Here is a 27,748-nt window from a genome sequence, read left to right as displayed (position 1 = left end):
GAAGAAATGCTTTCAATTTTTCTCCATTAAGAATAACAATGGCCTTGGGCTTCGCATAGATAGCTTTTACAATGTTGAGGTATGTTCCTACTATCCCTAGTTTTTCTAGTGTTTTGAACATGAAGGGGTGCTGTATTTTGTTGAATGCTTTTTTGTTATCTATTATATGGTTCTCATCTGTAAGTCTACTGATGTGATAAATTATGTTTACTGATTTCCATATGTTGAAACAACCTTGCCCTGAGATGAACCCTACTTGATTATGGTGCATTATCTTTTAAATGTTTTTGTATGTGATTTGCCAGAATTTTATTGAGAATTTTTGCATCTGTGTTCACCAGGGATATGGGTCTGAAGTTTCCTTTCCTTGATGTATCTTTGTCTGGTTTTGGTATCAGGTGATACTAACCTCATAGAATGAGTTTAGAGGAGTTCTGTCCTTTTCTATTTCATGGCATAATTTGAGGAGTATTGGTATTAGTTCTTCTTTGAAGGTCTTGTAGAACTCGGCTGAGGTCCTGGGCATTTTTTTCTTCCTTGGGAGGCTTTTTATGGTGTCCACTATTTCATTGCTTGAAATTGAACTGTTTAAATTGTGTTTGTCCTTCTGATTCAGTTTGGGTAGATCATATGTCTCTAGAAATTTGTCAATGTCTTCAAGATATTCTATGTTATTGGAGTATAAATTTTCAAAATAGTTTCTAGTTATCTTCTGTATTTTAATAGTGTCTGTTGGGATATTTCCTCTTTCATCACAAATTTTCGTAATTTGAATTTTCTCTCTCCTTCTCTTAGTCAGCATGGCTAAGGGTTTTTCAATTTTATTTATTTTTTCAAAGAACCAACTTTTCATTTTTTGTTAATTTTTTCATTTGTTTCTTTTGTTTCAATTTCATTGATTTCAGCTCTGATTTTAATTATTTCCGGTCTTCTACTAAATTTGGTGGTTATTTCTTATTCTTTTTCTAGGGCTTTGAGATGTAATGTTAGATCATTTATTTGTTGACTTTTTATTCTTTTAATGAATGAGCTCAATGCAATGAACTTTCCTTTTAGCACTGCCTTCACAGTGTCCCAGGGATTTTGATATGTTGTATTAGCATTCTCATTTATCTCTATGAATTTTTTTATCTCCTCCCTGATGTATTCATTGTTCATTCAATAGCACATGATTAGTCTCCAGGTGTTGGAGTAGTTTCTATTTTTTATTTTATCATTGATTTTTAATTTCATCCCATTATGATCTAAAAGAATTCAGGGTAATGTCTCCATTTTTTTGTATTTGCTAAGAGTTGCTTTGTGGCATAACATACGGTCTATTTCAGAGAAGGAACCATGAGCTCCTGAGAAGAAAGTGTATTCACTTTTTAATTATTTTTTAAATTTATATGACAGTGGAATGCATTACAATTCTTATTACACATATAGAGCACAATTTTTCGTATCTCTGGTTGTATACAATTCACACCAATTCGTGTCTTTATACATGTACTTTGGATAATGATGTCCATCATATTCCATGTGTATTCACTTGTTGGTGGATGAAATATTCTGTATACATCTAAAGTCTAAATGACTGATTGTATTATTGAGTTCTATAGTTTCTTTGTTTAGTTTTTGTTGGAAGGTCTAACCAGTGGTGAAAGAATTGTGTTAAACTCACCAGTATTATTGTGTTGTGGTTTCTTTGATTCTTAAAATTGAGAAGAGTTTATTTGATTACATAGATGCTCCATTTTGGGGAACATATATATTTATGATTGTTATGTCTTATTGATGTATGATTCCCTTAAACATTATGAAATGTCCTTCTTTATCCTTTCTGTAACTTTGACTTGAAGTCCACTTTATCTGACATGAGGTTGGAAACCCATGTTTCTTTATGCAGTCCATGTAAGTGGTATATTTTTTCCCAACCCTTCACCATTAGTCTGTAGATGTCTTTTCCTATGAGATGAGTCTCTTGAAGAAAGCATATTGTTGGGTCTATTTTTAATCCAATCTGCCAGTCTATGTCTTTTGACTGAAGAGTTTAGGCCATTAACATTGAGGGTTATTATTGAGACGTGATTTGTATTCCTAGTCATTTTGGTTTATTTTTGGTTTTTAACTTGACTTGCTTTCTCCTCTGATTGGCTTTTCCTTTAGTAGTTCCTCCTCTTGCTGATTTTCATTGCTGTTTTTCATTTCCCCCTCATGGAATATTTTGCTGAGGATGTTCTGTAGTGCAGGCTTTCTAGTTGTAAATGCTTTTAACTTTTGTTTATCATGGAAGTTTTTTATTTTGTCATCAAATGTGAAGCTTAATTTTCCTGGATATAAGATTCTTGTTGTCATACATTTTCTTTCAGAGCTTGGTATATGTTGTTCCAGGACTTCCTAGCTTTGATGATCTGGGTTGAGAAATTTGCTGAGATCCAAATTGGTTTCCTCCTATATGTAATCTGATACTTTTTTCTTGTGGCCTTTAAAATTCTATCTTTATTCTGTATGCTTACATCTGTATAGTTGATATCTTCTACTGGTCATTAATTCTGTCTTCAAATGATGCTCTGCTTCAATCTCCTCTATGCCTAGGACTAAAGTCAGAAATATATTCTGATATATATTATACTGCACCCCACTTGTCTCATGTTTTGCTTTTCCATTCTTTTTCTCTATGTGCTTCCACTTAGAAATTTTGCTCTATTCTGTCTTCTTACTCACCAGTCCTATCTTCTGCTCTATCTAATATACTTTTACACTTATCTACTGGGTTCTGAATTTTATAATCAAATTTTTCAGTTCTCAGCAGTTGATTTTGGGAGTCTTCATTTGAAAATTTATCTTATTCATCTTCTCCTTATTTTAACACTTATCATACATATCATTTTATCATAGTTCTTTTCTGCTAACTTCAACATTGGGCTCACCTGGGGTCTGCTGCTACTATATGCTTATTCTCTAAATTTTTAGTCACATTTTCCAGGCTCTTATCTAATCACTTTTTTTTTTAATAAATATTTTTTTAGTTGTCAATGGACCTTTATATTTTATTTATTGATATGTGGTGCTGAGAATTGAACCCAGTACCTCATACATGCTAGGCAAGCACTCTGCCACTGAGCCACAACCCCAGACCCTCTAATAACTTTTTACTTCATGTTGGACATTGTGGATAAAAAGTTCCAAAACAGTTCCTATTACAAATGTTTTTTTTTTTTCTCTTAGACAAAAAGGGAAAAGTGGTAGTTTCTTCCACCTAGTAGGCTGAGTTGGGTCAGGCCTGGGTTATCATGTTAAGATTCAAGCTCCCAGAACACAAATGTCCAAGGTCACCGAATTGAGAGGCTGGCAGATCTTTATTCTCTTGAGCCCTGAGTCATACCCTATGGAGGTTGGTTTGTTTGTTTTTAGTACTGGGGATTAAACCCAGAGATGCTTTAACATTGAGCCATATCCTTAGCCCTTTTATTCTGAGACAGGGTCTCACTAAGTTGCATAGGTCCTCACTTCATTGTTGAGATTGGCCTCGAACTTGTGATCTCTATGCCTTAGCATCCTGAGATGCTGGGATTAAAGACATGTCCCACTGGCACCCTATTGAGGTTTTGAGTAGCTTTTTATTCTCCAACCCCAAAAAGGTTAAAAGTATGACAACTATTGTATGAGAGAGTGAATTTTTTGTGGTCGGCTATCTGTCTAGTGAATTTTTTTTCACTTGTGTACTGTGAGACTATGAGATTTCAATTTGTCTTTTGCTGAGCTCCTAGTTTCCTGGGCTATCCTAAATTCAGCAAAAGTCTCCAGGGAGAAATCCTTTTGCTTTAGGGATTCCTTAGTTTCCAATCACTTCACCTACCGACCTTTGTATATGTTCAATCACTAATGGGGCCAGTGGGGTTCTCTTCAAACCAGAAGAGTCTCTCTCTATGGGCCTAGTCTGCTCCTTAGCCTGCTCCTAAAACTGGGAAATGTCTTCGGAGAGGACAATAGCCAGCTATTGTCAGCTCCCCTAGGAATGGCTCTTTACTGTCAGGAATTTTAGTTCACTGAATTCTTGATGCTTCCACAGCTATTAGATATCTTTAAAAATATGGTTTTTGTAACTTAATCCCAACATTGTGGATGAATGCTGTCTATCGAAATCTGATAGGTAGGAGAAATCTTATGTATTAACTGATTACTGGAATTGCCTGGGGCCTAGTTTCTGGGTTTCTTCTCTTTTCTGTCTATACTCATTTCTCTTGCTCATATCATCTCACGGCTCCATTGTGATACCTGCCAAATTTATACATTTAGCTCAGAAACTGTCCCCTGACTACAGACTCTAATTGTAATCTAATCGTTACTTGCCATCTCCATTTGATTTTCTTGTGGTATTTCAATTTAAAATACCCAATAACTAAACTCCTAGCCTGGTCTTCTAGCCAACACTCCTGCTTCCTACCTCTGACCTCGCATAGTCCTCTCCCATTTGAATTAAATTAAATTCTATCTTTTAGGTACTCAAATAACAAATCCCAATTTAATCTATTTCTCTTTTCTCTCCATATATCACATCTGACTGGCCAAAAACTCTTTTTGTTTCCATCTTTAAAATATTTCCAGAAACCAGTTCTTTCCACTGTTTCTACCCTGGTCAATACCACCTTCATTTCTCACCCAGATTACTCCCAAAGGGCCTCCTAACTGGCTTCCCTGCTTCTGTTCTTATCCCACAAATCTCTTTTCAATACAACATTCAGAATTGCCCTTTTTAGTATTTTACTCCTCTGCTCCCCCCACCCCACTACTCTGCTTTTACTGCTTTAAAAGGCTCCTCCTTAACTCAGAGTAAAGCCAAAGACCTTCCAATGGTCTTCAAAACCTACAGGATCTATATTTACCCTCTCATCTCATCTGCTACCTCTTAAGGCTCCTTGTCTGTTCTTCATACATAGTAAACATGCTTCTCCCTCAGAGACTTAGAATAGGTTGTTCCCTTAGTCTCTAATATTCTCTTATTCTTACCTACCTTGAAGAACAGAAAAGGTAAGAGATGGCTTCTTGTGATAGGATTTTAACTGGTCCTCAGAGTGTTCACTAGAACCGAATCTAACAAAATGTTAAAATGTGGATAAGAAAGCAGAGGTCTTTACTCTGAGTATTAAAAGGATGTAAGGCTTACAACATTCTTCATTATAGAAAATTTTCAACTAACATTTAAGTAGTCTGAAATAAAATTTATCTCTTAACATATATTAAAGAATGGAGGTTCAGCCCTAATATTAAAGAACTGGTGTGTCTTTTTAAAAAACAGTTTAACAAAAGAGTTATAAAAGTAAACACTCAGGCTGTAACTGCTACCCAGGTCAAGAAACAGAAGCGAAGTACCCTGGATGTGCTCTCTATCAAGCCCCCTTTCCCACTTAGCTTCCATCTGAATTTGCAGAGTTCTCATTTACCTGGTTTCCTTTTTAGCTTTATACAAATGGAAAATTATAAAAATTAAAAATTAGCCGTGATCATCAAAACACTGAAAACAGGTTTTTATTCTATCTTTAAAAAAGGAAAAGGGAATAGCATTTCCCAAATACACATCAAAATAGGAAGGAAACTGGAAAATTAAGATTTTTTTTGTGCATAAAAGCATGATCATATGTGTATAAACACTCAGTGTATACAGATACACACAGATATAAACTAAATCTGCCTGCCAAACACACTTCCATAACCACCATCTGTTCTTAACTGCTTGGAATTTTCTCAAATTATCCTTCAAAGAAGACCATTTTAATTCATTTACTTGTATGTTGTATAATTAAAAAATTTTATTCTGAGGGCAAGGGGAATCACAAAAACTTTCAACCCTATTCACCCCAAACCTCAACTAACCACTTCATTTACTTTTATTTAAAAAACCATAAGGAGCTGTAGTAAGCAAATCACTTTTCAAATTAACAAACATTTACAGCTTGCCATCGAAGGTTCAAAAGTGGCCTCTAGCATAGTGCATGGTATCAGAGGTTTTACATTCACCCAAGGAAAATACAATAAACATTTGTCTTAGAAATGCCCCAGGGTAGCCGGGCAGTGTCCAACTCCTGTAATCCCAATGGCTCCCAGCAGCTCAAGAGGCTGAGGCAGGGGGATTGCAAACTCAAAGCCAACCTGGGCAACTTAGCAAGACCCTGTCTGAAAAGGAAAAAAAAAAAAAAAAGGATGGAGATGTGGGCGGTGGGGTGGGGAGGAGAAAAGAAAAGCTCCAAGGTAAATGCTAAATGTGTAACAATAACTACTAGTCCAATGAGAATTCAAAAAGAGAGAATAGCCTGGATTTAACAGAACAGGGTATAAAAGGGTAAAAAACTTGGGCCCTAAAGAATGATGGTTCATAAGAGAGGACAGCAAAGATAAGGCAAGATGAAAGGAACCCAAAGAATGAAAGGATATATAAGAAACACACCTGCAATTCCAGTGACTTGCAAGACTGAGACATGAAGAGCTCAAGTTTGAGGCCAGCCTCAGCAACTTACTAAGCCTCCATCTCAAAATAAAAAAATTAAAAAGGACTGGGGAGCACAGTGGTAATGTGCCCCTAGGTTAAATTCATAGTTTAAAAAGAAAAAAAAATTCTATGTGTAACATGAACTAACTATCTCTCTCTCTCTCTTTTGCTGGGGATTGCAGGACTGGGGCACTTTTATGGCCCCAGTCCTTCTATCTTTTATTTTGACACAGGGTCTTGTTAAGTTGTTGAAGCTGGCCTCAAACTTACAATCCTCCTGCCTCAGCCTCCCAAGTTGCTGGAGAGTAACTCATCTTCTTAAAGAGTAAAATCATTATACTGAATGTGGGGGGTTGCAAATAAATGAAGGTAAATGGGTAATATGTGATCTCATTTTAAAAAATCAGACAAGTAAGCCTTACTCTAATACAGCAGTTAAGAAGTAACCACCTCAGATTCTTGAGCAAGAGATGAAAAATAACAGCAATTCCCCTGGTATTTCGGGAAAATTAATTTGATATCAGATTAGGAAAGACAGAGAGTTACAGAATGGAACTACAGAACTGTGATGCAGTCATCTGAACACTGGGTTACAGCAGAAACAAGGGGAAACAAATTCAGAAAACAGCCTAAGGAGAAATAGAGTGTAGGAATCTGTGTTTGTACCTAATGAAGAAATGGCAAGACAAGAAACTGCCCAACCCGGTTGAGTGAACAGAAGCTTAATGATGGCCAAACTGAGCCCATGGCATGGAGTCACATAAACTGGTGCAAAGGTACAGCAATGCCACAAGGCAGCAAGGAGCCTTAGAAAAGGAGGTCTGTCTGCAGACTTAAGTGGCTGCCTGGAGTGAGAAGTAGATGAATATCAATGGGAAAAATATGCTAGTGTAAAGAAACGGAAGAAAAAAAGAGCCTGGATTTAAATAAATAAATAAATATATATAAATATATATAAATATATATATATATATATTTTTTTTTTCCCTTATCTTTCTAATCCAGGAGTTTAAAAAAATCAAACTTTTTTACATAATGGCTTAACTATATTTATTTATTCATTCATTCAATAAATAGATAAGTACAACTAAGTGCAAGTCTTCATGTTAGCTACTAGTTAACAAATAAAACTCCACCTACACTATGTGAAAAATCACAAAAAATTAATGCCTCTTTTGAAAAGTTTACAATCTAAGGGATCAATCAAGAATGACACTCAAAACAGATGGCAGAGGCATTGAAGAATCAGAGCAGTCACAAGCTTCAAGTAAAGAGCTCAAATATTCCAGCTGACTCTCCACTTTGGGCATAAATGCAACAATGGCAGTAACTTACAAAGCAGAAGATAGAAAGTGTGTAGGAAAGGTTTCATTTAAATGTTTCCTCGGGGTTAATGTAGAAGATACAAACCTACCCTAAAGTAGCTCATGGCTTAGAAGAAAGAAACCAGAGATGGTAGGTATCCAAAGGATAATGGAAGGACAGGGGCAGGGTTAAATATGTTGGAGCGTTCTGGGAGCACAGCGGATCTTGTTTGACTCCATGCCATGGCATGTTTGGGCCCTCCACATCAGGCTCCTGTCTTTCCAGCCAGGATGGATGGTTTTTGTCTTCCCCTTTCTTCCTGCTGTTGCCCTCTGTGCTGAGGACAGTGTTCAGATGACTGTTGCACACTGTTCTGTAGTTCCCTGTTATAGGGGGAGCAGGGAGCATCCTCAAAAGGGGAACTGAGCTCAGCCTGTCAGGCACAGAAAAAGGCCCAAGAAGGTACCATAGGCAAAGATCCAAGAGAAGTGCAGAGGAGAGCACTGTGAGCTGAAGACTCATTCAAACTGAAGTACTACTTTTGCTCCAAAAGGCAAAATCATACTAACTGCTCAAATTGTAGGAGGCAAAAACCAAAAGAGCCTTGTAAAAGTCTACACATTGTTAAGTGCATCAGAGAACTGTGAAAGTTTGCCTGTTCCAGGCACCAAATCAGCTGGACAAAGAATAAGAAAGCGGAGTCAGCCAGGAATGGAAACTTATTTCCCGCTTCTGAAAACCAGAAGCTGGTTTGGGAACTATCTTCTGAATCCCAAAGTGGGGCTGCAACAACAGGCCAATCTTGATCTAGAAAGAATCATGTCTAAAGATACTTTTAACAACCTACTGATAGGTAACCAATGCTAAGGGTATAATCTGAGGCTGGGACAGGAGCCAACAGTTACAGAATTGTACTGAGTATGAGGACAAGAATCGGCACAGACCTGCAGAGATGGCAAGGACTTTCTAGTGCAGACTCTACTCCCTTCTCTGTCCCACACTGAAGTGAGCAGGAAGGCAGACATTACCCAGAGGGCCTTGGGGGAAGGACATAAGAAAAAAAAAACCTCCTTCTTCCTTAATGATTTTCTGTGCCAGTAAACACCACGGATTGTCTAGAATCCTAGATAGGATCCATAACTTTCAAGCTTTTCATTAAGCCTGGGAAATGTGTTCAAATCTCACCAAGAAGCCCTGTATGAAAAACAGATACACGGGGAACTATTTTGGTTCTGTAGCAGTTAGGGCTGATTTTGAAAACCTCTTGATAAGCTGATCTCCCCAGAGATCTCTTCATAGGTACTCCTGCTTGTCATACAGGGGAGGCCAAATCCTAGGACTGCCTCTCTGAACATCAAAGTCAAAACCATGTATTGGGCCTCACTCTTGTTTAAATTTGGTTAAACAATTTTAGGTATAATTAACGCAAACTTAGATTCTATCTCATGTCTCTCCACGTATAAATCTTCTTTGCTACATCTTTAGAGGAAAAAGGAGCCATGGTAAGATACATAAAATTTCCTGAATTCTTTCTATCACATCAGTTACTGTTTCTCTTCAGGTATCAGGGGAAGAAGTCTTAACAGCATCTGAAAGATGTTTAATGGCTTAGGCTAAATGGCTACTTGGAGAAAATAAAATTCCTAATAGTGTTTTAACTAGAAAGCAACCATAAAATCCCCAAGGAAGGAAACCCCATTATAAAGGAACACAATCCTATCATTTCATGGCAGTCCTGCAAGAGCTATTTTTAACTATGTGTTTGAAAAGTACTGCAATGATAACACATCAAATTATTATTCCTATTAAATATTATTTCATGAGTTGGATAATCCTTAGCAGAAACATGAAATCAACTCTTAAAGGCTAGTCATCGATTAAGTGCAGATATAGAACTCTTATCTAGATCATTCTGTTCCTTAAAATAGGAACAATAACCCCTTGCTCCTCCCCATGCAGAGACAAAATGGAAGGATATGTGAAATTACATGGAAACACTTTAAGTTGGAGGCAAGGTGGCTGAAAAAGATAAAGCATTATCAGCTTCTGTGAGATACACTGGAGTCCAAAAGGGACAGGTAGCTATGCTGCTGCCACTTGGCATGCAGAATGAATTCTGCCAAGTCAGCAACAGCGACTACAGAACAAGACAGACTGTGTCCCAGAACGCTGCTGGCAACAATGTCCCTCCTACATACTCAGCCTGCTGCTTCTCTTCCTTTTCATTTTTTCTCTATAAGCTCCTCAGCTCAGATCTCCTTTTTAACATTTAACCCTCTTCTCATCTCTGTCTAGATCAAGTCCTAATGCTATCATCCTCTCCTTAACACTGCAGGGGGGACTGATAAAATGTAAACGTGGTCATTCTGCTTGTCTGCTTTGACCTACTGATGAGTCCTATCTCTTATTCAACCTACAGTATGAGGGCACATACCACAGGTGGTATCCCTGTTAAGTGTGACTCCACCTAGAGTCACCTACTTTTCAGCTCTTATGTTCCACCATTCCTCAAATCATACTCCAATATCTAGCATACTCATCACTGGTCATGTGGTGTCTTTATGGTTGCCCTTCAGGTTGTGAGGCTTTTGTTCTTGGTAGAAATGGCCCTCCTGCATCCTTATTCTCCTGAACTCCTGCCCACTCCTCTTTCTGTGTGGCCATTGCATCTAGCACATACTTCTTGATCAACATAGAAGTATAGACATGTGCTGTTTCTCTTAGACAAAGCTCTGTGGAGGCAGGAGTCATATGCTGATACTCATTCCTATATCCCAGGACCTGGTCTTCTAGCAGACTCTGAATATATATTTGTTGAATTAAAGTGACAACTATGATTATTAGTTCATTTGATTACATTCTCTGAGCAAGTATTTACACATATAAGATTTTTATACTCTAATCAAAGAGACAAAAACAGAATCAGAGATCAGAGATATTCAAATACAATTACAAATTGTGGCAAGTGCTACGAAGGAAATAAACAAGGAGCTAAAACAGAATCACTGAGATGATAGGCAGGAATCTACTTTAGATAAAAGAGACAGGAAAGATTTTTCTAAGGAGATGCCCTTTTAGGTGAAACTGAACTGATGGCAAACCAGTCATTTGAAGCATGTGGCAGAGAGCATTCCAAGCAGAAGGAACAACAATGGCAAATGCTGGCAGGTAAGAAAAGAACTGATGTTTATTAAAAGATGGCTAGCCTTGCCAACCGTGGCGGCACAAGCCTACAGTCCTAGCAACTTAGGAAGTTGAGGCAGGAGGATTCCAAGTTTAAGGCCAAGCTGGGCAACTAAGTGAGACCCTGCTGCAAAATAAAAAATATATAAAGGGCCGGGGATGTTGCTCAGTGATAAAGCATCCTAGTCCCCAGCACTTTAAAAAAAAAAAAAAAAAAAAGATGGCTAACCCTTTGGTTGCACAGAGATAGAAGGAAAAGTTGCTTAGCTCAAATAGAAATCTGGTGAAACAGGGAGAGAGTATGATTATAAAGGGCCCTGCTATGCAGAGTAAGGAGTCCTAATTTTAACCTAAGTATAAGAGGAAGCCATTCAAAGGTTACTAGCAGTAGTTAAACGATGTAACTTAGGCCTCAGCAAACAGCCCTGTTAGCTTCATCAACTAGGCCATGATGACTGCTTAGCCATGGTTATTACCCTCACACAAGGCCATACCTCTGCTTGCCAAGCCAGTGTAGAAGCTGAGAGTGCAGATGTTCGGCCAGCTCCAAGAACAGCGATTGTTTCCCCATCATCATCCACCACTTTGAAGTCCAGGTCCTCGTTATATTTTCTGCGTTTTACTTGTCGTCCTGAGCGTCGTTTCTATAGGACAAACATAACATCAGAGCAGCTCTGAGAGTCAAAGGCAAAAACTGACACAAGAACATCCTCGTATACACTTGCTAACACCCCAAGTGGGGTTTTCCCTCCTTAGAAAAGGAATCTTCTGTAAACACAACTCTCTTATGGACTAAATTCACTGAAAATGTAATATAGCTGAGTGAGGGGGAGAATAAAAGTTTCATTTCCAGAAGGCCATGATTCACTATGAAGAAGGTGTAATCTCAGGGTCCAGAAAGACATATTTTTTTTTTTTTCAGAATGCCTTTATTTTATTTTTATGTGGTACTGAGGATTGAACCCAGCGCTTCACGCATGCTGGGCAAGCACTCTGCCACTGAGCTACAGCCCCAGACCAGAAAGACATATTTTATTCATCAATAACAGTGATGTTTTTCCTATTTCCTGGAACTGGCTTCTGTTCCCGCAAAACAAGGAAGAGAGGTAAACTCCATCATCTTTGAGGTCCACTCCAGCATGAGTGGGAAGCCCAGGTTTATAACAATAATAATGTTTTAATATGTATGTATTTATTTATTTAGCTCAAATTCAATTTACTCACCACAAACTCCTAAAAATATAGTTTGAAAAACTAATCAATACCATTTTTTATTAGGACTTACTTTGAGAATCTCATAACACTTGTTGAAATGTTGGGAGACATCTGAAGTATGACAAAATGGCAAGTCATCATTTAAGAACTCATCTCTAATCAAGTAGCTTGCACCTTTTAGAGAAAGAATGTGCAACAACAAAGAAGGGGAGTGACTTTCCTCAGCAGTAGAACCACTTCAGGAAACTAGTGACCAGCTAGCACAGTCTCAGATATTTAAACCTTGAACAAAAGCAAAACCTCATCTCCTGTTTCTTTTAAAAGAAGAAACCTTTTCTCTATGTTCCCATTATTCCTTCACTGCATTACCTCTATGGTGTTTTAACTCTGTGTGAGAGATTCCAAAAAAGAACAAACTTCTCCCCATTCCCATACACAGATCACCATTCTAGCAACACTGAACTCCCTGCCAAATCCCATCAACTCATTGTGATTGGTCCTCTGCCACTCTGGATACTTAACAGCCACCAGTCCCAGCTTACAGGCAGCAAAGGGGCTTCCGCTCTGACACCAGACACTACAAATTATGAGTACTACAATGTTACAAGCTGACACCTTCCTACATTAGAAATCAAGGAGAAACTAAAGGGGGTCCAGATGATGCTGGAAGGTACAGTAAGTTGGCTTTATTCTCAATGGTCTCCTTGTAGCACCATGGTGCGGATAAATTGCTGTAGATATAAGAGGAATCATAATTTTCAAATATTAGAATTCATGTCCAAGAGAAGTTATCTCAACTCAGGCATACCATGGCATAATTTTAGGAACTGAATTAGATGGGTATCTCCTTGTCCCTGCTTTTGGCTAAATCTCCATTTTGGCATAATGAATATATCCCTGACTTTCCAAGCATCTGAGACTATAAAGTTATCCTTGTTCAGACTAGCCTACCACTGAGCACTAAATGCATTACCTACATGTCAAACTGGCCCCCTGAGCCTTATCTAGTCTGGCTCACAACTTCATTTTCCACATCAACTTCATCTGCAACCTAATACCATTCTACTTTCTAAGAAGAAAGCAAATGCCGTTAAATAACTGGGCAATCATTAGTATAAGGATTGGGCTAGGGTAAAAGCCTGTTGTCTACTTGCTCATCCACCAGGAAGAAGCCCAGCCCAGCCCAGGTCTGTGCGTAAGGAAAATAGGCTAAAGACAGGCACAGAGGAGCATCAATGTCAGCAAGACCCCGTCCAGCAGCCGTAACCTCCAGTAGGCTCCCGGTCACAGCTGTACCTGGCTGTCTGCAGACTCAGTGGACTCCTCAGGACTCCGCAGGGATGTGTTCGGCAGGCCCTGATCCAGCTCTAAGCTCTCCACTGTGGTTTCACTTTTCCTTTTTCCTTTCTTCTTTCTCTCGACTGGGGTTGGTCCTTGCTCCTTGCTACAAGGAGAAATTCAGAATTAAAACTGTTGGGCAGTTTTGAAGACTAAGATTTCTCATATAATCAGCTATGAAATCATACCCTGAAATCCTAGGTCAGGGTAGAGTTTAATGGAGAATCTATAAAAGTTTCTTTCCAGAAATATGGGAAGAATATGTACATGGATTAATGCAAAATCCAACATTCCTATAATAACTACTATAGCTACAATGTGGTAAGAAAAGCATGAATATCTCTAAAAATCCCACTTTTGGTTTAAACAAATGTCTTCACTAGAAGTTTGTTTCACAGATATTTAAATTCACCAAATTAAAATGTTCCTTTAAGTTAACTGGAAGAGACAACTCCGCAATCTGTCATCCTCCTCTACTGAGAATGAGCATGCTCCTCCTAGGCCTAAAGTGAGCATTAAGAACTCATAAATGAAGATATCACTGTCCTTGCCCTTCAGGAGCTTACAGTTATAAAAATCCTATAGGCCACATATAGCCACAGCCCAAGGCAGTATATGAATGCTTTCTCAGAAATGTTGAGAGAGGCAAAGTCCATCTATTCTTCAAGGCCCTACCAAGATGGCAACATTTTCTCTAAAAAGTCTTCCTTCTCGTAGATGGTAAAATCTCTTTTCCATACGCCCCAAACAACTTCAACTGTGCTTTGGTTAAGATGCTCAAAATCTGATCTTCACCAAAGTTAGTCATTAACCATGGATACCAGACTTAGAACTCATGTAACGACATACAGTGTCTGAATCCTCTGCAGTTGTGCAATAAAGGTTGGTTGAATGAATAATGAATATTTTATACTTCTCTGATCTCTCCTATGAGGGTCTAAGTTCCTAGAGAGTACTACTTAAGTTTTGTGTTCCTCTGAGTGAGCAGTCTTATGCCTTATGCACAGTGAGTGTTCAATTAATATTTAAGAAAGTTTTTAAAAAATTTTATGCAACAGATAAATTAATGCATTAATAGATAAATAAGATTACTTGTGTTGGGGAGACTTGGAAAAACTTAAGCAGAGATATACACAGAATTTTGACAGACATTAGACAGAAACAATAGTAATTAATAATAATGACTGCAGCTAATGCTTATTTACATAAGCATTGTATACACGCACAGTTTTAAGTTCTTTAACATGGATTATCTCCTTTATGCCTCAAGATGACACTATAAGGCAGACAGTATCTTTATTCTCATTTTACCAAGAGAAATATGAGGAACAGTGAGGTCAATTTAGATTTCCAGAGTAATCAGACCAGAAAACAGTGGAGACAGGATCTGAATCCAGGTAGTTTGTGCTTTTAATCACCATGGCATTCTTGAGGAATGGAACAGTGTCACAGACACATTTAGTTAAAAGCAGCTTTGTAGCTGGAAAAGAGGGAGAGCACACACAGAAATACTATACAACAGAGCTGGAAGGAAAAATTAATGGTACACGCGACCAAAGAGTTTAGACTTCAGCCTGTGGGAAAAGGGCTATGATGCCAAGTTCAGGCAAGGGGCACTAAAAGGGCTCAAAGGTGAGAATGCTTTGAAAGGCCCAGCAGGAGTGGAAGCAGTAGTCTTAGCAAGTGACAAAACAGATGGCCTTGTTTAGTATCAACATGCATTCAGCTACTGTTGACTACAGATCAGGCTGCTTCTCTCTCAAACTCTTGGGTCCTCACAGACTCACAACCAGGTAGTATAAACTGAGCCCATCTCTGATGCCACAGGCCTGTCTATGGGAAAATTCATGATAAAAACAATTCTGGCTCAACTTGTAGAAGTGAAAATTAAAGGGTCTTGCCATTTCAGAGGATTATAGATTTTAACAAGGGACTTATACCCTCAACTAGGGAACAAAAGCAGAAGTTCTTATCAGTATAGAGAAAAGGCTTGGGTGAAACAGCTTAAACAAAAGATGCTAAATTTTCACAAGAATTTTTATCTCATGTTAAATGGCATCTTATTAAGAAAACTCTATGGCAATTATGTTTTACTGAGTACTTATGCATTGTGTGTCTCACTGAACAGTCCCAGGAAGGGGTCATGGCAAATAATCCTCATATTCCAAATAAGGAAACCAGCAAAGGTCCCAAAGTCAGTAGCAGTAGAGCAGAGGCTGATACTCTGGTCATCTGAGTCACAGGGAAAATCCCTCAGAAGCCTGAGGCAGGAGGATTGCAAGTTTGAGGCTAGCATCAGCAACTTAGTGAGGCCCTAAGCAACTTAGTGAGACCCTGTCTCAAAATAAAAAAAGGCTGGGGATATGGCTTAATGGTTAAGTGCCCTGGGTTCAATCCCTAGTACCAAAACAAAAACAAACAAAAATCCCCAGTTTTTCCCTTTTGATAAATGTAAAAAATTCAAATTTCCTTTAATGTTATTAAAATCTTAAAACAATAACTAGAAGAATCAGCAACAAAAACATTTCACCACAGAAAAAGATTCACAAATCAACAGGTGTTGATTTTTTATGGTTCTCATAGCAAAAGAAGCCTTTTGTTTTTTAAAAAAAAAATTTTAGAGAGAGAGAGAGAGAGAGAGAGAGAGAGAGAATTTTTTTAATTTTTTTTTTTTTTTTAGTTTTCGGTGGACACAACATCTTTATTTTTTATTTTTATGTGGTGCTGAGGATTGAACCCGCGCATGCCAGGCGAGCGCGCTACTGCTTGAGCCACATCCCCAGCCCCTTGTTTAAATTTTTTGACACAAATTAAAAGAACTCTGAAAACATCATCAAAATCACATACTCAGAGGCCTACTGATTCTAATATAAAATCTTAAATCCTTCTTCCCAACATTTGAAATTAACTTCATCTATCTACTAAATGCAACTTCATTGTATTAAAAGACTTTATGATGTTTAATTTTCATTTTAAATATGCAGAAACACGTGCTTTCATATGCAAAATCATACTCAAAGCTAAACCAAACTCAAACTATAATTAAGGAATAGAACTTCTTTGAGATAAGCTACTTTATTATGATTTGTGTGTGCATACATTAAATGATGAGGATAAGGAGGAGCCATCTGAGGCACTTCCAAAGTCAAGCCTGGGCATTATTTACTAGCTGCTATTAGCCAGAGGCTGGGGGCAGGTGGGATGCAAAGAACACCTTCTCAAATAAAGGTCAGTAAAACTGGAAAGTGCCTGCTGAAATCTGCTCACTTATTTGGGGATAAATAAGATTATACTCTACCTGGGAAATCTTCAAAGTGATTTTCTGGAGGTTACCTTTGGCAACAGAATCAATTTTGAGTTCCAAAAATTCTTCCTGGAGCTCTTCTGATAAAGACAAATATCAGGAAGAAAAGATTCCTTGTAAGCTTATCAATGGGATTTTCAAATAGGAAATCAAGAAAATATCACCCGAACTCATCCTCCAGGATGATTCTAGATAAAATGTATTCTTCCCCTCTCTGGAACAAGTTTTTAAAACCTTAAGCTTAGAAGTTTTATCAAATGAAAACATTTTAATCTTCAAATTGCTATATCTATAGGTAGATTTGGTTATGAATACTTGTTTGCTTCTTGAAGTTTCAGGTTCCTCAAATATATTGGCTAAAAACTACAAGCATGTGCATAAACCTTTTGGGTGGCAATTTTACTTAAAAGAAATTATCTTAAAGATAATACCTCCAATAATATGGAAACACACGTGAGGTTATTTATTGTAGCATTATTTGGTAATGACAAAGTAATGAAAACTACCTAATAGTCTAAAGATAAGTGATTGAATAGATTTGAGTACACACAAAGGAAACTATGCAACTGTAAAAATGATCAGAAAGAATTCTATAATATGCAATGTACAAAGACTATCTTTCTGTGTACAAATAAAGGGCAAATAAGAAAACGCAACCGTATTGATTTATCATTACATAAAGAAACACAACAAACCAAAAGAAAACATACACACACTCACACACACACATACCAAAACAAAAACACTACTCAGTCATTTATCTATAGGGGATGGGGAAGGGCTGGGCACACCTTTTTACACAGATTTGGCTTTTGAAGATATGTTAAAGTTCTACATATTAAAAAAATTTTAAAAATTAAGAAAAAAACGAACTCAAGCAGAAGAATTCAATTGTTTCAACTGAATTGCATAATCACACTGTATGGAAAAATAACTTCACTCCCACCGATTTATGAACACATTGACTCTCAGCTTTTAGGAGAAGGGGGCAGCAGAGCAAACAAATCCTAAACTCATTCTTCTTGGTAGCTGTATGGAGGAAGCAAACCTGAAATGAACCTATTTTATGTGTGGTACAAGATTAAGCAAATAAGCAAATGTGTTGATGTCAGGAGCTGAAGTGTTCATGGAGGAATGGGGAGATGCAAATACTTGCACTTTCTGTAAGAATATATATGCAAACATATACATGTGTATACGTTTTGGTATGTTTGTCTGTACATACAGTTCTATGGGCATATCTGTGTGTGGTCCTCCCAGTTTTGACAACGCAAAGGGCATAAAGGCAAAGATGCTCCATTAACAATGTGTACACCTTCCATTCAGATCTTGATCGCTCCTCACCTCAGAGAAATGGATGACTCCAAGGCTAAAGTAGGAAGACAAAAACTGAGCCAGAAACATGTTGCTATGTCAGAAAGCAAGGAAGTGCTTGAAAAAATGATGCTGGAATGTCAAAATGACAATGGAGACTCTCAAAAAGCTCTTGTTGGCCCAAGCTGGGGTCATTTGACACCAAAAGTAATTGAACAATGAAGAATTAATTGTAAGTCATTAAAACAATAGGATTCCATATTGATGATAGCACGATATAATGAATAAATAAGGGAGAAGGGAGAGAATTGTTTTCCCACAGCATACAAATGGTAAATGTAGAGGAAGTGGAACAAGTTTTTAAAACCTTAGAAAATGATTTTGTGACCACCACAGGAAAGATGGATCTGGTCTAAAATCCTCAAGGGATGACAAATCCAGGAAGTACAATTTGAAGGGAAAGAGCAGGATATTTGCAATCTTAAAGTATCTCCCTCTAGACTGCTAATTAGTTACAAGGAATTAAAAAAAAAATAGCCAGACATTAAATATATAAGAATATTATAGCCTGACTTTTAGCAAAGACATACTGGATTATTTAGGAACAAAAAGACATCATATTTACAATTTGTACATATATTAATAGGTATTTATCAAAATAAGTTATTTTATATAAACACAAATACTTGTAAATTTTTAAAAAATAACATTTTGATATGAATTCCATTACTGAATGTGTTTGTTCAGTGTTTGCTGTGTTTGTTCCCGATTTTTTTTTCTTATAACCAACACTGATTCTGGACTACAAGGTTAGACACAGCTCAGGCTGGTCTAATGGTATTCTATTCCTTGTACCACAGTGACTGGTCCAGGTATGGACACATGACCCAGTCAGACCAACTTGGGAGTTCTTCCTTTAAAAAACAAAAACTAACTCTGGCAGGAGTGGTTAGGAAAATCAATGTCTTTCCTCTAATGTCATGAGAAAAAAAAATTCAGATAGTGTAGAAAGGTTTCAATTGAAAAGTACAAGCAGGCCCTAAGCAACAAACCCTCTTCCCAGTGACAAGAGCTTTTGACTGACATTTCCTTCTAACTCCAAATATGTTCATGCCTCTAGTTTGTTATTTTCAACATTAAGCAATGGTTCCTGACATCTACACAGCAAAGCTGATGAATTTAGATCTTACATACCTCTAAAACTCCTGCTCATATTCAATGTATTTTTAAAAAATTCTTTAGCTAAGACAACTGTGTTTTAATTTTTATTAATTCTTTTGTAACTGCTCTTTTTTTCATAACCCATTCTTGTTTTTCAGACAAATTATCTTGAATCTGAAGATGCTAACTTAAAATCTATACAAGTCCTTGATGATACAGGTGGGTGGTGAGGCTCTCCTCTGCTGCTGACTAAGGTTCTTTCTTTATAAGTCTTGCCCTGAATGGAAGACCTGGCCTGGGATGCTGCGCAAATGGGCAGGACTTCTCAAGTGGCTATTTCTCTCCCCATTTTTAGGGTATGGGCAGGGAAAGGCAGAGAAGCCCATAAATTAATAGGTATTTATCAAAATAAGTTGTTTTACACAAATTCTAGTAGATGTCACTCCCTAATTGAAGCCCTAGCCCTTTCCTCAAGTCAAACTACTCAAGCTACTTTAGAGTAAGCTATAAACCAAACAGCCACTCTGCAGACAGTCGCTTAATCAGGCCCTCCGTTTCTGGCCTGCCTTCAGCCACTCAGAGCTGCCAGCTCCACTGTCAGGAGGAAGTATTTCCACCTCAGCTACAAACATAGCTCCTGCATGTGCTCTGAGCCAGGACTCCCTCAATAGCATTTATCCACCAGTATCACAGCATTGGCCTTTCTTGTTCAGAAATGTAGTAACCACTCTCATTTTTGAAGAATTTATTCCTCTTTGTTCTTTCTGTCATTTCAATAAGAGAAAGGAACACAAAAGTGTGCTTTGTTTACAACTGTAAAAGTAGAATGCCCCCAAAGAACATTTGTTTAAATGTCTTCTGGTCTTTTTAAGTCTTTTCTCATCTACTAATTCCTTTAATACCAGGCTGAATGCTCACTTCTTCCAAGAGACTCCCTAAATTGTCTTGGCTATTATATATGCAGCCACACCAGGTTCTTTTTATTTGTTTATACTTTTGCCCATTTCTTGAATACTTTCAAGACTGTTTCTCTAACTCAAGAAAGCCGAAGCTGTTATCACGTGCATGTTCCTTTGTGGTGGTTGCTTCTGGAAAGCATTCCCATATTTTTTATTGGTTCATTATAATTGAACATAATGGTGGGATTCGTATTATGTACTAATCCCACCATTATGTTCAATTATAATGAACCAATAAAAAATATGGGAAAAATTTTTGAACAATTAAAAAAAAAAAAAAAAACAACAAAAGGCTCCTCAATGATGGAGCTCAGATGATACTACTGTGATACCTTCCTTCCTTCACCAATCAAGTCTCAATAGAAGTACTTATAAACAAAGAAGACACAAGGAAGACACTAAAAATATAGGAGGTAATGAGCAGACATGTATCAAGCATTATTATTTAATAACTATTTCCTTACAGATTCGGTAAAGATCCAATACATAACAAACTCTGAGAAGGTCCTAGGGATGATGAAGAAAGCACATTGGTTATTCTTAAAAAAAGGAATGGAGACTTCGTCTAAAGTTTCAGAGGCAACTGTCTTTGCCATTATCATTTAGATTTCTGCTCTACTTATCACACAGTGCTGTGAGTCCCAAGCAGAGATCCTACCCAGAACTCACTGGATCTTTATATTTGTGTTCTTTATTCTAATAAATAATCAGAATGTAAGAACAAGTCTCTCAAAAGAAAGAACCTCATCAATGGAATCTCTTGAGCTTAAAACCTGCCTCAATTAAAGCAAAGACAGATAATTTGCCTTCAAAGAGCAAGGCAGCTGTCAGCTCTTGTCATGAGAGCTAGCTGCCTTTTACCGTCCTTCCTGCACTGTGCAGTATCAGCTTATACAGTAGCAACCAGACAGCTCCAAGAACTGTATAATCAGAAGACCTGAGGTTGAATGAATGCTTTCCAGAAGCAACCACCACAAAGGAAAAGAGGCAAGGCAAACTTTTCTTCCAGAATGTTACTTACTAAGTTTATTGGATTTGGGAGAAAAATCTGTTCTGGGCTGAGAAACCAAAACAAATGGAAGTGCAAGGCTGAAGCAGAGACTGGGGATCATTACACCACTCATTTCATTTCCTCTTTTTGGCTTTCTATTCCTAGCAGATGTTGAATATAAAAGCTTTAATACGCTCCATTTCCCCTGTGGTCTTTCATTTGGGACCTATATTTCTCAAAGGATGGTTAAAGAATCAATTATGCTCTAGTTACCTGGGAGACTGGGAGACTTTTGGATTGCAGACTGACTCCCTGTTTTAAGAATGGGCTATCTAAAGGGCTGAACATTGACTTACCCTTCAAGTTCCAAGGTATCCAGTAAGAATACAAGGTAGCCACATATACAACCAGAATGGGTCATCTTTCCTGCTTGCCAAGCTGTGCTTTACAGCCCAGAACTCACTTTAAATAAAGGCTTTTAAGAAATACAAAACTCACAAGCATGTAGATGCATGAGCTGCAAAAACTGCTATTAAGGACAGTATCCATTACAAGATGTAATGTTACCTCGTGAGAAATTTCTTTCTCAATTCGTAAATATTTGGTTTTCCTGAGGAACTGGCATGTTGCTTTTCTAAGACCATTTCTAAGACCAAACCTTCTACCAACATTTCATGGTCCCACATGACCTGACACCTGCTTTATGGATTCCCTGGTTCCAACTTTACAGCCATGTGTTAAGTATCTATATATGTATAGATATGTGGATAAGTTTACATGTGTACACACACACACACACATATCTGTGAATGTCTTCTTATGCAAGTAAACTCAACCCCTTTGGGAAAAAAGTACTGTAATCAAAAAAATAATACAAGCAAATAAGTTATACTAAGTTAAATTTTAATGTTAGAATCAGGGTACTGACAAAGCCTAACTTGGCTGGAGGTATTTTCTTGCTTAAGCTATATGTAATTAAGGGGAGAACAAAACTTACATTTAAAAATAATCTGGAGGGAAGAGACTCAACATGGCGGCGGGCGGGGAGGCAGCACTTTCAGTACCTCCTCAGCCACGCGGACAGAGAGACACATCATAACGTTCGGATTCTACCTGCTGAGAAACTCCCAGCAAAATTCCGCTGAAGTGAGACCTAGGCTTGAGTCTGGGATTATTGGAGGTGAGAGCTTGTCCCGGATGGGTGAATCTCGGCCACCCTGCGCAGAGGTGCGGGCCGCCGCTGTCTGGTGACCCGCGCAGAAGGAGGAGTTTCAGCACTGCTGGAGACCGTGTGCGGCGTAGAGACCCTTTGAAGAGGATGCTAACCAAGCCTTCATGAAACAGCGGTCCAGAACTGAAACCGAGTCTGGGACAGACCAGAGACAGGCCAGACCCACCCCTCCTATCGGACACTCCGGCAAGGAGTCTGGGGCCCTGGGGCCCGCCATAGCAGAGAGCTGATGTCACCAGAGTTCGGCGGACGGGATCCCTTCCCAGCGAAATCGTTTCAAAAGGTATGTGACTCTCATCCCCACCAGATGCATACAGCTGGGAAACCTCAAAAATCTCGCCCCAGAGCTCCGTGGGTGTGACTATAGGGGCCGAGGGAAGCAGAGGGGACTCCCAACCCCCCCTATCGACCCCCAACTCCCCCTACCACCAGCGGTGACACCCAAGGCCTTAGCCGCCAGTTCCGGGGGGCGTGGCCACTGAAGGGGTCCAGGCAAATTAAACTGACGGTTCCCAGATCACCCGCTCCACAACCTTGGGGTCTGGGTGAATGGCAAACAAAGAGAGTGCTCAGTTGTTCGGGAAATAGGGCACTCAGGGAGCTGCAAGTGTAACTAGATTTGTGGAGATCACCTCCGGTGAGCGGGGCCTGGCTGGCTGGCAGGAGGAAGCGGGGAGGGGCCGGAGAAGAGAAACGGCTCTGGACTAACAGGATTGAAGAGACGCCCAGTAGGGAAAGAGGAGCTGCCTTACAGGGATTGCTGCCGGCACATAGAGGGCAGAAGATTGGCTTGGAGGGCACAGCTCCGCCTACTGGAAGAGAAGAAAATAGAACTCTAAGACTTCATATATCATTTTTTTTCTTTTCCCTTTTCAATTTTTATTGTTCTTTCCATTCTCCTTTATTCTACATATTTTTCTCTCCCTCTTTCTCTTGAAGGACTCCTTCCTTCCCCTTTGCCCTAACTTTCATCCCAAGCATTACGACTTTCATTACGTATAATTTTCTAAATGCAAATAGGTAAATGTTCCGAGGCTGTCTGTAGGGCTCCTAAGTACCTAGCTATTACCAAATACCCTGATCCATTCGCCTGTTAATATCCCCCTTCAGTAGAGCAATCTTCCAAAGTAGCCAAGACATACTAACCTTCATACCATCACAGCACCCAACCTAAACATAAAGTCCTAAGACCAAACAACAGATCACTATATGCCTACAGAATCCATAAGCCTTTTATGAATCGAATGAATCAGCTTTAAATTACAATAAAGCCCAACATCGCTAGACATAGTCTCCCACCACAAAGGAGAGACCACAGAGATACACAAAACCAAAACAAATTTATAGGAGAAAACAGAAACACAGCAGTTAAACAGAGTTGGAAAGTAACGTGAACACCATGAAAAAACAAGGGAAAAAGGGATTACAAACAACGTAGGACAACTTAAATTTACAGGAGAACCTAGAGGAATCAGAAAAATGGACAGAGAAAGAACTCAAGGCATACCTGACTCAGAAGGAATGGAATCTTAAAGAAGTCATTAGACAGCAAGTCCAAACAATGAAAGGATACTTTGAAAATGAATTACATAAGCAGATTCAAGAAGCAAAAAATGAACTCTACCAGGAGATTTAAAAAAAAAATTTAAAAAAAATCAAACAGTAATCCTAGAAATGCAGGAAACCATAAACCAAATCAAAAACTCAAATGAAAATATTACAAGTAGACTATATCAAATAGATGTCAGAACATCAGATAATGAAAACAAAGTTTATCAACTCGAAAAGAGTATAGTCAACGCAGAAAGGCTGGTAAGAAACCACGAGCAAAACATCCAAGAGATATGGGATGTCATAAAAAAACGAAACTTAAGAGTCATTGGGATAGAGGAAGGTATAGAGGTCCAAACCAAAGGAAAGAGCAATCTGTTGAATGAAATAATTTTAGAAAACTTTCCAGACATGAAAGATGGAATGGACTGCCAAATCCTGGAAGCCTACAGGACCCCAAACATACAAAAACCGTAAGAGACCAACTCCAAGACACATTATTATGAAGATATTCAACATACAGAACAAGGAGAGAATATTAAAAGCTACAAGAGGAAGGAGGCAGATTACATTCAGGGGTAAACCAATTAGGTTTATGGCTGATTTTTCTTCACAGACGTTGAAAGCGAGAAGATCCTGGAACAATGTATTTCAAATGCTGAAAAATAATGGATTCCAAACAAGAATATTGTATCCAGCAAAATTAAGCTTCAGGTTTGACAATCAAATTAAAATATTTCACGATAAACAAAAGTTAAAAGAATTCGCAGCCAGAAAAGCAGCACTGCAAAGCATTTTGAGCAAAACACGTCAAGAAGAGGAAATGAAAAACAGCACCCAAAACCAACAATGGGAGGTAACTCAGTAAAGGGGGGAAAAATAATCAAAGAGGAAAAACAAGCCAAATTAAAATAAATAAATAAATAAACATGACTGGAAGTACAAACCATATATCAATAGTAACCCTAAACGTTAATGGCTTAAACTCACCAATCAAGTGACATAGGCTAGTAACTTGGATTAAAAAAACAAATCCAACAATATGCTGCCTTCAGGAGACTCATATGATAGGAAAAGACATACACAGGCTGAAGGTGAAAGGTTAGGAAAAATCAAACCACTCACATGGTCCTCGGAAGCAAGCAGGAGTGGCCATACTCATATCAAATAAAATCAACTTCAAACCTAAGTTAATCAAAAGGGATAAAGAAGGACACTATATACTGTTAAAAGGAACCATTCACCAACAAGACATAACAATTATCAATATGTATGCACCAAATAATGGTGCTGCAACGTTCATAAAACAAACTCTCCTCAAGTTCAAGAATCAAATAGATCACAACACAATAATTATGGGTGACTTCAACACACCACTCTCACTATTGGACAGATCCTCCAAACAAAAGTTGAATAAAGAAACTACAGAACTCAATAACACAATCAATAACCTAGACTTAACCGACATATATAGAATATATCAACCATCATCAAGTGGATACACATTCTTCTCAGCAGCACATGGATCCTACTCAAAGATAGACCATATATTATGCCATAGGGCAACTCTTAGTAAATATAAAGGTGTGGAGATAATGCCATGCACCATATCTGATCATAATGGAATGAAACTGGAAATCAATGAAAAAAGGAGGAAGGAAAAATCCTGCATCACCTGGAAAATGAACAATATGTTACTGAATGATTAATGGGTTACAGAAGACATAAAGGAGGAAATCAAAAAATTCTTAGAGATAAATGAAAATACAGACACAACATATCGGAATCTATGAGACAAAATGAAAGCAGTTTTAAGAGGGAAATTCATTGCCTGGAGTTCATTCCTCAAAAAAAGAAAAAAACAACAAATAAATGAGCTCACACTTCATCTCAAAACCCTAGAAAAGGAAGAGCAAAACAACAGCAAATGTAGCAGAAGGCAAGAAATAATTAAAATCAAGAGCGGAAATCAATGAAATTGAAACAAAAGAAACCTTTGAAAAAATTGACAAAACTAAAAGTTGGTTCTTTGAAAAAATAAATAAGATCGACAGACCCTTAGCCATGCTAACAAAGAAAAGAAGAGAGAGAACTCAAATTACTAACATACGGGATGAAAAAGGCAATATCACAACAGACACTACAGAAATACAGAAGATAATTAGAAATTATTTTGAAACCCTATATTCCAATAAAATAGAAGATAGTAAAAATATCGATAAATTTCTTAAGTCATATGACTTGCCCAGATTGAGTCAGGAAGATACACACCATTTAAACAGACCAATAACAAAGGAGGAAATAGAAGAAGCCATCAAAAGACTACCAACCAAGAAAAGCCCTGGACTGGACGGGTATACAGCGGAGTTTTACAAAACCTTTAAAGAAGAATTAATACCAATACTTTTCAAGTTATTTCAGGAAACAGAAAAAGAAGGAGCTCTTCCAAATTCATTCTATGAGGCCAACATCACCCTGATCCCGAAACCAGACAAAGACACTTCAAAGAAAGAAAACTACAGACCAATATCTCTAATGAACCTAGATGCAAAAATCCTCAATAAAATTCTGGCGAATCGGATTCAAAAACATATCAAAAAAATTGTGCACCATGATCAAGTAGGATTCATCCCTGGGATGCAAGGCTGGTTCAATATATGGAAATCAATAAATGTTATTCACCACATCAATAGACTTAAAGATAAGAACCACATGATCATCTCGATAGACGCAGAAAAAGCATTCGACAAAGTACAGCATCCCTTTATGTTCAAAACACTAGAAAAACTAGGGATAACAGGAACTTACCTCAACATTGTAAAAGCTATCTATGCTAAGCCTCAGGCTAGCATCATTCTAAATGGAGAGAAACTGAAGGCATTCCCTCTAAAATCTGGAACAAGACAGGGATGCCCTCTCTCACCACTTCTATTCAATATAGTTCTCGAAATACTAGCCAGAGCAATTAGACAAAAGAAATTAAAGGCATAAAAATAGGAAAAGAAGAACTTAAATTATCACTATTTGCGGTTGACATGATTCTATACCTAGCAGACCCAAAAGGGTCTACTAGAGCTAATAAATAAATTCAGCAAAGTGGCAGGATATAAAATCAACACGCTTAAGTCAAAAGCATTCCTGTATATCAGCAACAAATCTTCTGAAAAGGAAATGAGGACAATCACCCCATTCACAATATCCCCTCCCAAAAAATAAAATATTTGGGAATCAACCTAACAAATGAGGTGAAAGATTTATACAATGAAAACTACAGAACCCTAAAGAGAGAAATAGAAGATCTTAGAAGATGGAAAAATATACCCTGTACATGGATAGGCAGAACTAACATAATCAAAATGGCAATTTTACCAAAAGTTATCTATAAGTTTAATGCAATGCCAATCAAAATCCCAACGGCATTTCTTGTAGAAATAGATAAAGCAATCATGAAATTCATATGGAAAAATAAAAGACCCAGAATAGCAAAAGCAATTCTAAGCAGGAAGAGTGAATCAGATGGTATAGCGATACCAGACTTCAAACTATACTACAGAGCAATAGTAACAAAAACAGCATGGTACTGGTACCAAAACAGGCAGGTGGACCAATGGTACAGAATAGAGGACACAGAAACCAATCCACAAAATTACAAAGGGGCTAAAAGCATGCAATGGAGGAAGGATAGCATCTTCAACAAATGGTGCTGGGAAAACTGGAAATCCATATG

At 38.0% G+C, this 27,748-nt stretch overlaps 1 protein-coding gene across 3 annotated transcripts in view; it reads right to left on the bottom strand.

Annotated features, from left to right (window-relative positions):
• Chd6 (chromodomain helicase DNA binding protein 6) overlaps positions 1-27,748 on the bottom strand; it is a 166,545-nt gene that overhangs the window by 102,086 nt on the left and 36,711 nt on the right. For all 3 annotated transcript variants that reach the window (XM_048810933.1, XM_048810932.1, XM_048810934.1), the window contains exons 4-5: positions 13,469-13,616; positions 11,452-11,601 (exon numbers count right to left, since the gene is read on the bottom strand). In XM_048810933.1, the coding sequence (XP_048666890.1) occupies positions 11,452-11,601; positions 13,469-13,616 (298 nt within the window). The remainder of the gene's footprint in view (positions 1-11,451; positions 11,602-13,468; positions 13,617-27,748) is intronic.

This window comes from Marmota marmota, unplaced genomic scaffold, assembly GCF_001458135.2.
Source record: "Marmota marmota marmota unplaced genomic scaffold, marMar, whole genome shotgun sequence".
Taxonomy (NCBI): Eukaryota; Metazoa; Chordata; class Mammalia; order Rodentia; family Sciuridae; genus Marmota; species Marmota marmota.
This window is presented reverse-complemented; position numbering and strand designations above follow the sequence as displayed.